The 15,731-nt window shown below is 41.1% G+C and overlaps 1 protein-coding gene and 1 long non-coding RNA gene across 2 annotated transcripts in view; one reads left to right on the top strand and one right to left on the bottom strand.

Moving 5' to 3' along the window:
- The first annotated feature begins 1,773 nt into the window (after window positions 1-1,773).
- On the top strand, window positions 1,774-8,722 carry Tmem17 (transmembrane protein 17). Its single transcript, NM_153596.3, has 4 exons — window positions 1,774-2,074; window positions 6,679-6,782; window positions 6,899-7,012; window positions 7,872-8,722. Exons 1-4 carry the CDS (start codon window positions 1,975-1,977, stop codon window positions 8,148-8,150), a joined length of 597 nt encoding a protein of 198 aa, NP_705824.1. The 5' UTR covers window positions 1,774-1,974; the 3' UTR covers window positions 8,151-8,722.
- A 1,056-nt stretch (window positions 8,723-9,778) lies between these two features.
- Gm51939 overlaps window positions 9,779-15,731 on the bottom strand; it is a 64,160-nt gene continuing 58,207 nt past the window's right edge. Inside the window, exons 2-3 of the long non-coding RNA XR_003949864.1 lie at window positions 10,383-11,525; window positions 9,779-9,917 (exon numbers count right to left, since the gene is read on the bottom strand). This is a non-coding gene — a long non-coding RNA (predicted gene, 51939). The remainder of the gene's footprint in view (window positions 9,918-10,382; window positions 11,526-15,731) is intronic.

Consider the following 15,731-nt stretch of genomic DNA (forward strand, 5'->3'; position numbering starts at 1 on the left):
CCAGAACCCTTTACCAGAAAGATTAAAAGGGAAGAGTGGAATATAAGTCTTGGTAAAGCTCACAGAGTGACAGGAATGTTCGAATATAGCTGGAGAGTTTGCTGAAACCTCTTTGAGAAAGCCTTGGCAGATCCCAATAAAATTGGTCTTACATACCACTTGCCTCAGCACTTCCCCGGACACATTCGACATAAACATGTTACACTGGCATAAACATGTATGTTTCAACATAAACATGTAGGTTACACTCTACATAAATGTGTATGTTATACTCAACATAAACATGTATGTTCATCAACAAGCATTTTCACCAAGAGTGGCACTTGTCATAACTGCTCCTAAGTAGAAATTACACAGGAACTTATCAACATGAAAGAAAATTCATAAAAAATGTTGACAGCAAAGTCAGATTTTCTTTTTAAACTTGAATGTGCAATCAGTCTACTATAAAGTATAAAACAGGCCACTGCTTCACAAGCAACTGAGAAAGGGTAGCTCCTGGAGATGATGATACTGTTGACTGACCTGGGACCTAATACATCCGACTGTGCTTTTCTTTATGTCTATTACACCTAATGGTTTGTTTTGGTTTTTGAGGATTTTGCAATGTATCCCAGGCTAACCTTAAACTGGAGATCTCCTGTCTCTGCCTTCTAAATGCTAAAATGATATGTCTTAAGAGAAAGCAGGGAAAGGCTGATATTTTTAGTTTTAAAATCACCTATATTCCAGAAACAACTGCTTTCAATACTTTTAAGTTATTTCCCTGTCTTCTGAAGCAGGTATGCTTGGCTCATCCACCCTCTTAAGAATGTCAAGGGCAATTTTCTGAGGAACATCCTTAGTGAGGTAACCCAATCACAAAAGAAGTCATTAGATATGCACTCACTGATAAGTGGATATCAGCCCAGAAACATAGAACACCCAAGATACAATTTGCAAAACACAAGAAAATCAAGAAGAGGGAAGACCAATGGGTGGATACTTCATTCCTCCTTCTAATAGGGAACAAAATACCCATGAAAGGAGTTACAGAGACAAAGTTTGGAGCTAAGACGAAAGGATGGACTTTCCAGAGAATACCCCACCCAGAGATCCATCCCATAATCAGCCACCAAACCCAGACATTATTGCATATGCCAGCAAGATTTTGCTGAAGGGACCCTGTCATAGCTGTCTCATATGAGTCTATGCCAGTGCCTGGCAAATACAGAAGTGGATGTTCACAGTCATCTATAAAATGGAACACAGGGCCCCCAATGGAGAAGCCAGAGAAAGCACCCAAGGAGCTGAAGGGGTCTGCAACCCTATAGGTGGAACAACAATATGAACTAACCAGTACCCCCAGAGCTCATGTCTCTAGCTGCATATGTAGCAGAAGATGGCCTAGTTGGCCATCATTGGGAAGAGAGGCCCCTTGGTACTGCAAACTTTATATGCCCCAGTACAGAGGAATGTCAGGGCCAAGAAGTGGGAGTGGGTGGGTAGGGGAGGAGGGCAGAGGGAGGGTATAGGGAACTTTCGGGATAGCATTTGAAATGTATATAAAGAAAATATCTAATAATAATAAAAAGAATGTCAAGGGCATTTTTTTAAAATATCTATGTTCGTTTTCCATTTCCCTCAAGAAATGGTGCACCAATTTTGCAGAGGAATTGCTATGGTGTGAGAGCTCCTTGTGGCTCAGCCCAGGTCCGAATGGCTTATTACTTGTGATCATCTTAAGACGACGCGGCTTTAAAGCAAGACGGAGGAACCCGCCATTTTCAGCAGCACTAGGCCACGTTAGGCTGCGGGCCCGTGGCCCTGGCTCGCCTCTCCAAGGGGAAGCCTCTGGAGGATTCTGTAGCGTTCGGGGAAGCCCAGGTACCAGGTCCCTAGGGGCCCCGCACTGCCCGGTTGCCAAGGGAACCGCCACGCGCCGCTGTGCCCGCCGACTAGCGGGTGTGTGAGAGGCCAGCGGGCAGGCCAGGCATGGAGCTGCCGGACCCTGTTCGCCAGCGCCTGAGCAACCTCAGCCTCACCGTGTTCGGCGACTCCAGCCGCACCGGGCCAGAGTCCAGTGATGCGGCCGGTGAGTGGCGAGGGCGCAGGCCCACGCGGGGGTGTGGCTCGCGGGCGGGAGGCCGCACAGGCCGTGCCCGGGTGAAAGATGGCTGCTCCGGCTTCAGCCAGGGCTCTGTGCCCCGGGAGAAACCACGGCCCTGCGGCGGACCCGGGAGACCACGCGCTTCCGCCGCCGCAGCTACTGCACCCGGTGGCGCGGTCGCCGAGCGGATCAGGATGCGGATCAGGAACGCCTTCTTCCCCACGCGGGTCCCCGCTGAGTCCCCAGCGTGACAGCCGCCGGCTCACACAAAACCGGGCTGTGTCCAAACCCCTCCTAGCAGAGCAAGACCGGCTGCTGCCAAACCGACAAGGCCTTCCTCTGCCTGTTCCTTCTTTCTCCCTGTATAAAAAACTCTCCTCCCGAAATCTAAAAACGAAATACCAACGAGTTAACTCCAGCTTCTGCCTCCTCAATCAGGAGGACAGCATACATGGTTGTCTCCTTTGAAATCAAGGAATTGGAAATCCTTTCGATGGCTTGGTTTGGGCTTTCTTATTTTTATTTTTATTTCTTAAATAGGGCATTGAAAAGCAAACCACTTGCCATCATTGCATGTTGTCACCTTGGTCATTCGTGTAATTTACGCTATATGGAGAAAAGCCTGTAAAATTAGGATTTCGTGTTTCCGATTCAAAGTGTGAGCCGTACGGGGCACTAAAATCGAATAATACAAAGTCTCTGGGAAAAAAAGTGTGTGTGGGGGGGGCGGGGGTGACATTTGTTCTGAAGTTCTTTAGAGCCTCAGCAGCCTAGATAGTCGTGATGGTGTGGACAGCAATAGAACTAGGTAAAGACATCAGCCCTGTAATTTCTTATGGTTCTTACGTGTCAGAAAATATTGTTTTCCCAGACATTCAAACGTGAGAAAAGCTGTTTAAGTTCACTGTCTCTGCCAAGACAGGCAATTAATTGGTCAGAAAAATTTGTCTGACCAATTATATAATACTTAAATTTTATCTCATTACAGAACTTAACTGGAACTTTTGTAAAATTTAATGAACTCACACCTTGTGCCTTGTGGTTCCTCTTCATTTGGTCTGATTTTTCAATTGTATAAATTTGATGTGTTGAAGTATGGACATGAGCCTACATAAAATCAAAACCCTGACATTCTAAACAGCCACTCTTCTCAAGCTATATCCCCATAGCCTTTAAAACAAACAACAACAAAATTTATTTGGTTACAATGCAATCAAGAAGTACCTGGGCTATCCTGAAATTTTCTAAGTAGTCCAGACTGGCTTTGATCTTGAAATATTCCTGCTTCAGTCTCTTTGCAAAAAAAAAAAAAAAAGACTACAGTTTCTGCTCTAAAGGTTCTAAAAGTATCAGCTTAGCTAGTGTGTAATTACTTTCCTGTTTTCTTCTTGGCGAATCTGACTGTAAGATCACACCCACAATGGATCAAGAATTGTACTGTTGCCCAAAGTAAAATAATAATAATGAAAAAAATCCTAGTGGATTTTCCTTAGCGCTAACAAATTTTAAAAATTCCTAGCCCAGAGGTAGTAGTGCATGCCTGTACTCCCAGCACGCAGGGGCCGAGGCCAGCCTGGTCTTCAGATCAAGTTCCAGGAGAGCCAGGCCTTTACAAAGAACCCCGACTTGGAAAAAAAAAAATCATTCCTATATTTGGGATAATTTAAGAAGTCAAAGCAAGAAAAAGCAGACCACAATAGTCAGCCTTGCTCTTAAAACTTAATTTGCTTCTAGAGACCATGAATTTTTCATTAATTTATTTATTTTTATTTTATGTGCATTGGCGTTTATGCTTGTATGACTGCATGTATGCTTGTGTTACAGACAGTTGTGAGCTGCCATGTGGGTGCAAGATTTAAGTCCAGGACCTCTGGAAAAGCAGTCAGTGCTCTTACCCGCTGAGCCATCTTCCCAGCCTCCAACCCCATGATTGTTTTAAAAGTATTAAATGTCAATTAAAAAAAAAAAAAAAACTATGCAGAGAAAAACAAAAAACAGTCTCAAGGAATTTGTAATTTCTAAATTCTTACATTTAGAACAACCAATTTAAAATAAGAATGTAGTTAAATTTATAATGTATTTTTAGGGTTCAATTTTTATAATCAAATTCTTGTTGAGGGGGTTGGTGAGATGGCTCAGCAGGTAAGAGCACTGACTGCTCTTCCAAAGATCCTGAGTTCAAATCCCAGCAAACACCTGGTGACTCACAACCACTCGTAATGAGATCTGATGCCCTCTTCAGATAGTAGTGTCAGAAGACAGCTATGGTGCACTTACATATAATAATAAATAAACCTTTTTGAAAAAAAAAATTCTTGCCGGGCGTGGTGGCGCACGCCTTTAATCCCAGCACTTGGGAGGCAGAGGCAGGCGGATTTCTGAGTTCGAGGCCAGCCTGGTCTACAAAGTGAGCTCCAGGACAGCCAGGGATACACAGAGAAACCCTGTCTCAAAAAAAAACCAAAAAAAAAAAAAAAAATTCTTGTTGAAGGACCTTTTCCCTTATACAGAAACAAAAGATGTTGGGTAATCAGTCTGGTAAATGGAACATGTGTGTCACAAATGGCTACATGTACAATGACATGCCTTTGAAATTTTGTTCTTTCTGCTTATGCATGTTTGGTATTCACTGTAGAAAGCAAGATTTAGAACAGGAAATGAAAGTGAAATTTGTGCTTACACCAAGACTTCGTTGTCTACGTATATAAGGAAAGGGCATTGTTTGTTGAGTGCCAACTATGTGTGCCAGGCACAGTGGTAAGAGTGGAGACCCTCACAACAGCCTCAGTGACAGTGAGGGGTCATCAAATCAGAGATGATTAGGTGACCCCAGAAAGATGTAATAATGCATCCCAACTCTGGCACCTGGAATTTCTTGTCTCCTGTCTTACTTAGGGTTTCTATTGCTATGAAGACATACCATGACCACAGGAACTCTTGTAAAGGAAAACATTTAATTTGGGCTGGCTTACAGTTCAGAGGTTTAGTCCATTATCGTCATGGCAGATGTGGTGCTGGAAAAGCAGCTGAGAGTTCTGCATCCAGATCAACAGGCAACAGGAAAGAGAGTGATAGTGGATCTGACTTAAGCATCTGAAACCCTTAAAGCCCAACTCCAGTGACTTACTTCCTCCTACAAGGCCACACCTCCTAATAGTACCACTCCCTAGGAGCTATTTTCTTTTCTTTTTTCATATACATATATAATATTTTTTAATATTTTAAAAATATTTATATATTTATATATATTAAATATTATTTATTTATTTATTTTTATTTATATGAGCACACTGTAGCTGTCTTCAGACACACACCGGAAGAGTGTATCAGATCCTGTTACAAATGGTTGTAAGCCACCATGTGGGAATTGAACTCAAGACCTCTGGAAGAGCAGTCAGTGCTCCTAACCACTGAGCCATTTCTCCAGCCCCTCCAGTTTGAGCTATTTTCATTCAAACCATCACAGCTCATGTAAATCATGAGCTTCTAAAGCTCATGTACATCACACTGCATCTTAGAGGAAAAGAATTTGAGTCTTTTATTTTTTATTTTGTGTGTATGAATGTGTTTCTGCGCGCGCGCGCGCGTGTGTGTGTGTGTGTGTCTGTGTGTGTCTGTGTGTGTCTGTGTGTGTCTGTGTGTGTCTGTGTGTGTGTACGTATATACATGTATGCCTAGTGCCCACAGAAGCCAGAAGAGGGCACCAGATCTCCTGGAACTGGAGTTAGAGTGGTCATGACCCACTATGTAGGTGCTGGGAACTGAACCCAGTCTTCTGCAAGAGCAGCTAGTGCTCTTGACCACTGAACCATCTCTCCGACCCTAACCAGCACTTCTTATACACAGTTCAGAGGCAAATACGTAGAAGGGAAAGATTTCTACTGGAGTGGGGGAACATAATTAAGGAAGGATGTAAGGAATGGCACTAGATTGAACATTAAGGAATGTATAGGATTGGGATTTGCTGAAAGGGAAAAATTTTTTAGAGTATTATATAAGAGCTAGCCTATAAGAGATTTGTTTTTATTCATTCATTTTATAGCTTATTATAGAAACCCTACAAAGGAGGCAGTGTTAATCATTTGTTGAATAAAATTTCATATTTGCATTCCTCTTTTGGATTTAAAAAAAAAAAAAAAACAGGTCACATATGTAGCTTTGACTAGGCTCAAAATCACTCTTTCCCTGCCTTGGCCTCTGAGTGTGTGGATTACAAAAGTATACTACCATCCCAGATGATAGTCCTTTTTTTTTTTTTCTTACTATGTAGCCCAAGCTGGCCCCAAACCACAGTGATCCACTGTCTCCCAAATGCTTTAAGAAAGGCATGGTCCACACTTAATCCACACCACCTGTTTGCAAAAATATCAGCAGACTGTAGAGACAAATAATTGAAGAGCTTATATGAAACCTACATCCAAGTAACTAATGTTTGAAGTACAAGGTATTCAGATAAACATACTTCATACTATTCATACATATAAATAGACCTAAGATTTTATTGAACCCGTGTAAATGCTCAGGAATGTGAAGGCTTCTAGGGCACTGGACAGGATTATGACCTATGTCCCTTCCTGTTGTCCCTGCAGATAATGAAATGGTCTCCAGCCTGGCCTTGCAGATGTCCCTTTATTTTAACTCTTACTTTTTCCCACTGTGGTGGGTGAGCTGCATTGTGATGCTGCACCTGAAGGTGAGTCTCCATCACGCCCACTGCTCTCTTCTGACCCTTTCTCAAAACCCCTTCCACCCCAGGCCCATGTCACTCAATGGAAGATTTTACAAGGATGTTTTGCCTTTTCTTTTTAGTATTCCATCTTGCCTGACTACTACAAATTCATTGTGGTTACTGTCGTCATCCTCATAACCTTGATTGAAGCGATCCGGTTATACCTGGGCTGCATGGGTAACCTTCAGGAGAAGGTGGGTTCCTCCCTTCCCCGCAGGGCTACAATAGAGGGTTAAGGTTTTTTACAAGTAATGCAATGGCCGGTGTGAAGTGGCACCAGTCTGGGTCTAAAGGGCAGCTCCAACGTGAAGACTTAAGTCACTGTCTGATCTTTTGAGCTCTGGTTTCTTCATATACTAGACAAGGAAAATAACACTTGACATGTTTCTGGGATGAAGTGCAATGATCTTATGAAGTATCTAAACTTAATGAAATCTTTGGTCAACTGTAGAGGAGTGGGAACAAGAGTGGGAGAGACAGGGAGGGTAATGGGGTGAATAAGATTGCCATGATGGGCATTCTATGCGTGTATATAGCTATAATAATGGTCATTCAGTGCTTGGTCTGTGTTTTCTGAATCATCATCCTGCCTAAGTGTTTACAGTTTCTAAAGTGGTTAAATAATTCCTGTGGTTTGCTAGGCCCTTCATAACAGGCCCCACCTAGAACATCTTATTGATTTTCTTGGTATTTCTTAAGCCAACCATCCATGCTAGGTTGCTGTGTTGATTCCTAGTCATACCCAAGCTTCCAGGTAGGAGAGCTCCCATTGTGTACAGCTCGAAGCCTACCTTTCATTTGACTTCTGTGGTAGTTGGTCTGGACCTTTAAATGTAGTGGTTCATCATTCAGTGGTGTTAGTTGCTTTACATTAAATTGGTTTTCTCATCTAGACAGTAGATTTCTCTGAATACAAGGACTATGGCATGCTCCTGAACTACTCACAGAGCCTATAATATAGCTTCTTTGTATTGCTAAGTATATGTCTGACTGTATAACAAAACCAAAACTGTATTCTACTGATCTTACAACACTCAATGTGTGTCACTGCAGGTTCCTGAGCTAGCTGGCTTTTGGCTTCTGAGCCTTCTACTGCAGTTGCCTTTAATCCTTTTCTTGCTCCTTAATGATGGCCTAAGGAATCTGCCCCTGGAGAAAGCAATACATATCATCTTCACCATCTTTCTTACTTTCCAAGTCATCTCAGCATTTCTGACCCTAAAGAAAATGGTCAACCAGCTGGCAGCCCGTTTCCACCTCCAGGACTTTGATCAGCTGTCTTCAAGCAGTGCAGCTGTAAGGAGGGTAAGACAATGCACGGAAGAGCTCTGACCACCTGCTGACCATATGCTGAGTGGTGAACGACAGAAAGATGATACAAGAGGACCAGGAAGTGAGAGAGTGACAGGACATCTGAGTCGGGCCCGAGAAAGGGGACATACGTGCTGGGGTGTGTCCTCCAGCTCTGAAATCCCCATGGAGGCAATGCCAAGGCTCACTCATATCAACCCTGCAGCTGAGGGGATATTCCTGATGTTGGATGAGTCTGTTGGCAGTTTCATACCACCGTTTCTATAATATTTCTGATTATAATCTGTGACAAGAAATGTATGGCACTTCAGACGAAATTGCTTTGTTCAGTGGAATCTCACCAAGTGTGACAACACCCTCCAGGACATGTCCTAGCTCAGGGGGAGTCAGCTAATATAAAATGAACTCCGTGGTATTCTTGTGGACTTTTTGTTTTATTTTGCTTTGGTTTTGGCATTTCTGTCTTATTATTAAAGAGTAAAAAGATGAGATGGAGTTGGGAAAGGGGAAAACATGAAAAATATATGGTATGAAGAAAAGAATTAATAGAAGGCCATAAAACATAAGCTATTGATATTAAAATATCCACAACATGTCATGCTTATCTGTGTAGTTCTTTTGAACTATTAGGTTTATGGGATTGTTTGGGTTTTTTTCTAATTTTTGTGTTATGGGTATTTTGCCTGCATGTATGTGTACCACATGCATGCCTGATGCCCATGAAGGCCTGAAGAGGATGTCAGATCCTCTGGGACTAGAGTCACAGAAAGTTGTAAGCCACCATGTGGGGCTATGACTTAAAGTTGAATTCTCTGGAAAAACAGCCAGTGTTCTTAATAGCTGAGCCATCTCTCTAGACCCATGAGATTGTTTAAATTGGAGTTGTAACATGAGAAAGCCTGATATATAGCAAGCAGGCAATGGTAGGCACATTAATTCCTGATCTCATCACTAACTCATTCATGGTCACTAACAAACTGCTAAATAGCTATTAGATTCATATATGAAATTTGGATTGAAAACAGTATGTCTTAGTTAGGGTTTTACTGCTGTGAACAGACACCATGAACAAGGAAACTCTTATAAGGACAACATTTAATTGGGGCTGGCTTACAGCTTTAGAGGTTCAGTCCGTTATCATCAAGGTGAGAACATGGTAACATCAAGGCAGGCATGGTGCAGGAGGAGCTGAGAGTTCTACATCTTCATCTGAAGGCTGCTAGCAGAATATTGGCTTCAAGGCAGCTAAGATGAGGATCTTAAAGCCTACACTCACAGTGACACACTTCCTCCAACAAGGTCACACCTCCAAATAGTGCCACTCCATGGGCCAAGCACATACAAACCATCACATTCCACTCCCTGGCGCCCATAGGTTTGTTCAAACACATGAGTCAATAGGGGCTATACCTAGATATAGCATAACAAAAAAGCACATTTAGTTCAACTTCCAAAGTCCCCATAGTCTATAGCAGTCTCAACAGTGTTAAAAGTTCAAAGTCTCTTCTGAGATTCATCTAGTCACTTAACTGTAATCCTCAAGGCAAGATATAGCCATCCAGCAGCCATGGATTAACTGGGTTACCTGACAGAGGGGGCTGGAAATGAAAAAGGATGGGATGTGAGAGAAGGATGAAGCCAAGACAAAGTTTCTGATCAAGGCTCAAAGTTTAATATTTAGTACTGCATTTATATAGGGAGAACCCACAGACCCATCCTTTGTTTCCGCTCGATTGTGTTGCAAAGCAAGCTCAGCAGGCAGTCTACTCCTGTAGAAAATTGCAGGTGCTGCAAAGCAGAAGACTCTGTCTGGGTCATTAAGGTCTAACTGTGGTGAGCACTTAAGGTCTATTTTCCATGCTCAAAGCTGAGGGTAGGGCACAATTTCCCCCTTTTTGTTTTTTAAACACTGGGGCACAAGATTTACTTGTTTTCCATAATCTCATCTAGGATATAGAGTGGCTAAGCGACCATGCCTGTCTTAGGTCGGTATCTATATTGCTCTTTCTTACCCATCAGGGAGAACAAACATAGCTTTTTTTTTTTTTGGTTTTTCAAGACAGGGTTTCTCTTTATAGCTCTGGCTGTCCTGGAGCTCACTTTGTAGACTAGGCTGGCCTCGAACTCAGAAATCCACCTGCCTCTGCCTCCCGAGTGCTGGGATTAAAGGTGTGCACCACCACTCCCAGCTCCAAACATAGCTTTTTGATGTATGTCTTTGTCTTAGGTTGATAGGAGCTCAAGAACACTTACCTGCCCCTGACTACCGGCCTTCAAAAGCACACTCTTTTCCATTCAGGCCAAAGCAACGAAGGACATATGAATATGCACTCATAATGTGTTTCTTCATAGCGATGAACAACTGCCATGGTGAATAACTAAGCTTACTGAAAGTGATCCTGTGTGAAGGTAGCCCCAATCTATTTAAGATACAATGTTCAAAAGTTAAAAGCAACAAGATTATAATTAATGGTCCAAGCAGTATAGAAATTGAAGTTGTAAGCCATGGGGAAGCCGGGCGGTGGTGGTGCATGCCTTTAATCCCAGCACTCGGGAGGCAGAGGCAGGCTGATTTCTGAGTTCGAGGCCAGCCTGGTCTAAAAAGTGAGTTCCAGGACACCCAGGACTATACAGAGAAACCCTGTCTCAGGGGGAAAAAAAACAAAACAACAACAACAAAAGAAAGGAAGGAAGGAAGGTAAGAAAGAAGGAACAAAGAAGGAAAGAAAGAAGAAAAGAAGCCACAGGGAAGTGGAGAATCAGAATTCAAACCATCTCTAATTCTGTCCTTTTGGCTAGTCCTTCTCAAACGTTAGCCATAGAATCCTTTACTATGTTCTTCATGGAGGGCTGTACATCGTCCTCCCTGTTGAAGGAATAAAAGATTAGGAGCTTAAACACATGCACTAATACTTGTTTGAAATCCAGACCCTGTCCAATTTTATCCACTGCAAATGTAACTTCATAAAGAACTGCAACTAGCTTCCAAATATGTCTCTGAAAATGCCCAGAACCAGCCTTCCAAATGAAGACTGCCATTTCCTTTTTTCCAATATTGGATTGATTTCTGGACCAGCCCATGATTGAGTCAGAATAACTGGTCACATTAAAGGAAAGAGAAGAGTCATTATAACGTTTCCTTTTGGTTAATTTTTCTAAGTCAGTCTCTACAGTCTCTATGTCCTCCATCCCTCAAGGTCTAAAAGCTTGAAGCAAGGCAGCTTGTCCAGTTTGGGATATAGGCAAGCAAAGGTGTGTCAAGAACATATGTCCAATACAGCTTTCCCATCACCATTGTCAGGACACTCAGCAAGCTCACAGGTCAGCATCATTCTTTGTCCCAGCATCAGCACGTCATACCAATCACTTTGGCAGCTAGCATGCTCCTGCAGCATCCTGTGGAAAAACACAAACATGTACTCTTCCCCTTATTAAATACCTGACCAGAATCATGCCATATGCCAGTAGGTGGATCCTTTTTTTTCACCTAGGCATAAGTATGCCTACTTGTAGGGTGCATAGACACTCAACAGAGAGTTCCTTGGTATCCAAATTTTAAACTTTTAAAGATAATAAGCACGATTTAACTAATGTGGTGTATGGGGATATAATTCCCCCTTTTTTATTTTATGAAGATAATTGTCTTAAAGTTCCATGGGCCTGTTCCACAATACCTTGTCTTTAGGATAATAAGGAATTCCAGGAATATGGGTAATGTTAACTTGTCTACAAAACATCTTAAATGCTTGACTGTAATAGCCAGTTCCATTATCTGTTTTAATCTGATTTGGAACAACAAGCATAGAAAAATAATGCAGACAATGACTAATCACGTTTTTAGTTGTTTCTCCTGTTAAAGCAGTTGCAATTAGAAAGCCTGAAAAGGTGTCAAGTCCCATGCACATATTTTAATTTTCTAAAATCAGAAATATGAGTACCATCCATTTGCCATAATTGATCAGGTATAAGTCCTCGAGGATTAACACCATTATATAGTACAGGTAGAAATTGAAGACATTCAGAACAAGTCTTTACAATTTGATGTGCACATTATCTAAAAATACTAAATTATTGTCTCAAGCTATTACTATGTTGATAATGTAAAGAATGAGATTGTATGGCCAATTATTCCTGTGTAAGGCCTAAAACCTGCCTGGTATATAAATCTGCTGTGGCATTGCCCTAAGGGATCTGTCCAGGCAATTCAGTATGAGCTCTTAAATGCCCTATAAAGTTAAGGAACCATAGGTTCTCTTAAATTGAGTTGTATTTGCATAAGTAATTGCAAAATTTGAGAATTAGCAGTATATAAAAAGGAACAACTTCAAGTAATTGTAAGCCATGAGCTATACATTGGCTATCAGTATAAAAATTAAAAGCTTGATTTTTCAACATTTAAAAAACAGTGGCTACAACACATAATTCGATTATTTGTGCTGAAGTAGAGGGAAACTCAAAGAGAATGAACATGGGATTCAATCAAGTATGTTTCTCTCCCATTAGATGAACTGTTTATAAATACAATAAATAATAATAATAATAAATATAATAATGTATTCTTTATCAGCTACATGTATAAATTTATAGGAAATACAAAAGTATGTGTAGAGGCAAATTATAAAAACTTGTCAATTTTTCCTGAAAATTTTGCACACGCAATAGGCCAAATATCAGTGTTCTTCAATAACCAATTTAATTGCTATTTGGAATAAGGAATAAGCATTTCATCAGGTTCTTAAGACATCCTTTCCAAAATACTTTCATGATTCTTTCCTACAATTCTGTATCAGCACAGCAACAGCTTCATAATAAGGTGTTAAAACTTTACGTGGAGACAAAGAAATATGAATCCACATTAATTAATGGCCCTTTTTGCCAAAGAATTTCTGTGGGCACATGAGTAGTAATAATGCAAACAGCCAACAATTGATTATAGTCTATATAATGTATCTGTTGTTAACTAATAGCTTCCTCTACTTTCCACAAAACTATTTGTCCCCCATCAGTTAATTGTGCAGGGGAATTAGGATTTGCATCCCCCTTGAGAATATCAAACAGTGATTTAAGTTTTCCTGTGGTGAGCTTAAGATGAGGCCTGAGCCAATTAATATTTTTAACAGCTTTTAAACATCATTTAAAGTAAGTAAACTATCTTTTCTTTTTTTTTTTTTTTTTTTTTTTTTTTTTTTTTTTTTTTTTTTTCGAGACAGGGTTTCTCTGTATAGCCCTGGCTGTCCTGGAACTCACTTTGTAGACCAGGCTGGCCTCGAACTCAGAGATCCACCTGCCTCTGCCTCCCAAGTGCTGGGATTAAAGGCGTGCGCCACCACGCCCGGCTCCTATCTTTCCTTATTTGAATTTTCTGTGCCACAATTTGTTTAGGATATAACTGAGGCCCCAAATATTGATAAAAGATATTGCCTTTGAATCTTTTCTGGAGCAACAACTACTCGACATTTTTAAAGCTTGTTGTATAAGAAGAGCAAAGATTTGTAGTAAAGTTCCTTCAGAGGTATCAGATAATAAAATACCATCCATACAAAGAATAATATACACGGAAAGATTCAAAGTCCTAACTTCTTGTATTGAAGCAGAAACAAATTTTTTACATAATGTAAGGCTTCCTTGAGGCAAAACTTTCCAATGATATTGCTTCATGGGCTCTTCAAAATTATAAGCAAGCTCACTAAATGTAAACCTCCCAGTCATCAGTATGCAAAGGAACACTATAAAAACAGTCCTCCAAATCCATAATAATGCTAATGCATTTCATGGAATGGCAGCTGGAGTAGGCAAGCCAGGTTGCAATGTCTCTACAAGTTCCTACTTTCATTAACCTTTCATAAATCTAAAGTTTGAAGTTTGTTTTGGATTACTGGAATAACCAATCCCTTAAAGGTGAGTAAGAGTATCAGATAAAGGCCAAGTTGAAGGCCAATCTTGTCCTCTAATAATTGTTACATCAGCCCCAGGGTCTATTACTCCTTGAAATTTTTTCCTTCAATTTGCAACTTAGGGTTAGTTCTCTTATTAGTAATAGATTGACTCTTAACAAATTTGAAGATCGTGAATGCAAGGGAACTAAAACAAGTTGAGCAATTCTTTTGTTAGCAGGTCTGGTATACCTTTCTAGTGGCTAGTCAGCATGACAAAGACAAAAGGAATGCCACACAAACTTCTGCTGAGGCTGCTCTGAGCTCTGCATTAACTCAATTGTAAATGTTCTTAATCTGGGCCTATAACCTGAAGCCTGGCCTAATGATTATCTTTCCTGCACTGAGGACAGATTCCAGGGGAGTGATTCTGCTACCTGTCTATGCCTCTATTTTTTGGACACTCTTTCCTAAAATGACCTATGCCTCATACTTAAAGCATTCCTTATCACCTCAGCACTGTGAAAGCACTGCTGTACTGTAGTCCCCTGGAAGGCAGCAGCCATAGACAGACCCTGATTGTATGAGGGCCCAATTTCTGTCTCCAAAATTCTACCAGCTGCTTTTAGCAGTTCCTCAGAACCCTGTTAGATAAACACCCACTGAGATCTCCTTTAAAAGGGTAACAGGCTGGTATTACTCTTGCAATCATCTCCACTTGCTTGATTTTTTTTTCTTAATTACAAATATGGGTGAGTTAAAAATCCTGAGCCTGCAGCCAATGGAACACTGGCAGCTTAATTATAATTTTTAAGTTTCTTTTGTAATAATAGAGCATACCCATAATTTTGGAAAGCAAAACCCAATATTTAACAGTATAAACAATCAATTCTCTCTAAAAGCAATACCAAGTACATTACTTTCATGTTACAAAGTTTGGCTGCCAGTTCTTATATATGAATGCATGATTGAGCAGCTTTTAATACCTCATTAAAGAGAAATTGTTTTAAATCTGATCATTTCTAAGTCTAGTTTCTAGGATAAGAATTACATAAAATATTATCCTAATTTAGAAGTATCTTAAGAGACTTGTTCTCCTGGGTTGGCTCATGCCACATGTTGTTTAGAATGACTCCAACCATGGGTTACCAGATTTAAGCTAACTTTCTGCTACCAATGTTATAAATTTTTAATCATAATGAAAGACCCACAACGTGAGGACTCCCCCATGTTCTGACTCAGGAGAGGCGACACCCCAAATCACTCACGAGAAACGGTCTTGCTGCAAACTGCAAGACGACTTTTAATTCAAGAGCGCTCTCGGGCCCACGGTCATACACCACGCAGGGGTAGAGGACTGTGGCTACCCGAGTAGCTGGGTAAGGGGGTATTTAAAGAAAGATACCACAACTCAAGGAGGTGGGGAGGGTGTTGTTGGAAAATACCAAAGATACCAGTTAAGAGTCACAAGGAAGTGCAAAGTCACAAAAGTCACAAGGAATACCTGGTAATTGTTCAGGTTATCTCTCAAGACAGTTTCTAAGAGCCCCTAACAATAGCACATTTGCATAGTGGGTTCCAGCAATGGTCAGGGTGGGCCAGGGTGACTTTCTTTGAATGAACACTCTTTGAACCCAGGAAGCAGGTGGGTGGAGTTTTATGATTAGCATACCTTGGAGCATTGAGTCACAGAGGTCACATTCCCAAGCTTGGGCCTAAAGGCCTAGAA

This window comes from Mus musculus, chromosome 11, assembly GCF_000001635.26.
Source record: "Mus musculus strain C57BL/6J chromosome 11, GRCm38.p6 C57BL/6J".
Classification (NCBI taxonomy): Eukaryota; Metazoa; Chordata; class Mammalia; order Rodentia; family Muridae; genus Mus; species Mus musculus.

Bases quoted from the DNA above. Each gene is read 5' to 3' on its own strand.
- Tmem17 (NM_153596.3), top strand. From the start codon at position 1,975: ATGGAGCTGCCGGACCCTGTTCGCCAGCGCCTGAGCAACCTCAGCCTC. The intron at 2,075-6,678 runs GTGAGTGGCGAG...TTGTCCCTGCAG, and splicing joins AGAGTCCAGTGATGCGGCCG to ATAATGAAATGGTCTCCAGC. The intron at 7,013-7,871 runs GTGGGTTCCTCC...GTGTCACTGCAG, and splicing joins TGGGTAACCTTCAGGAGAAG to GTTCCTGAGCTAGCTGGCTT.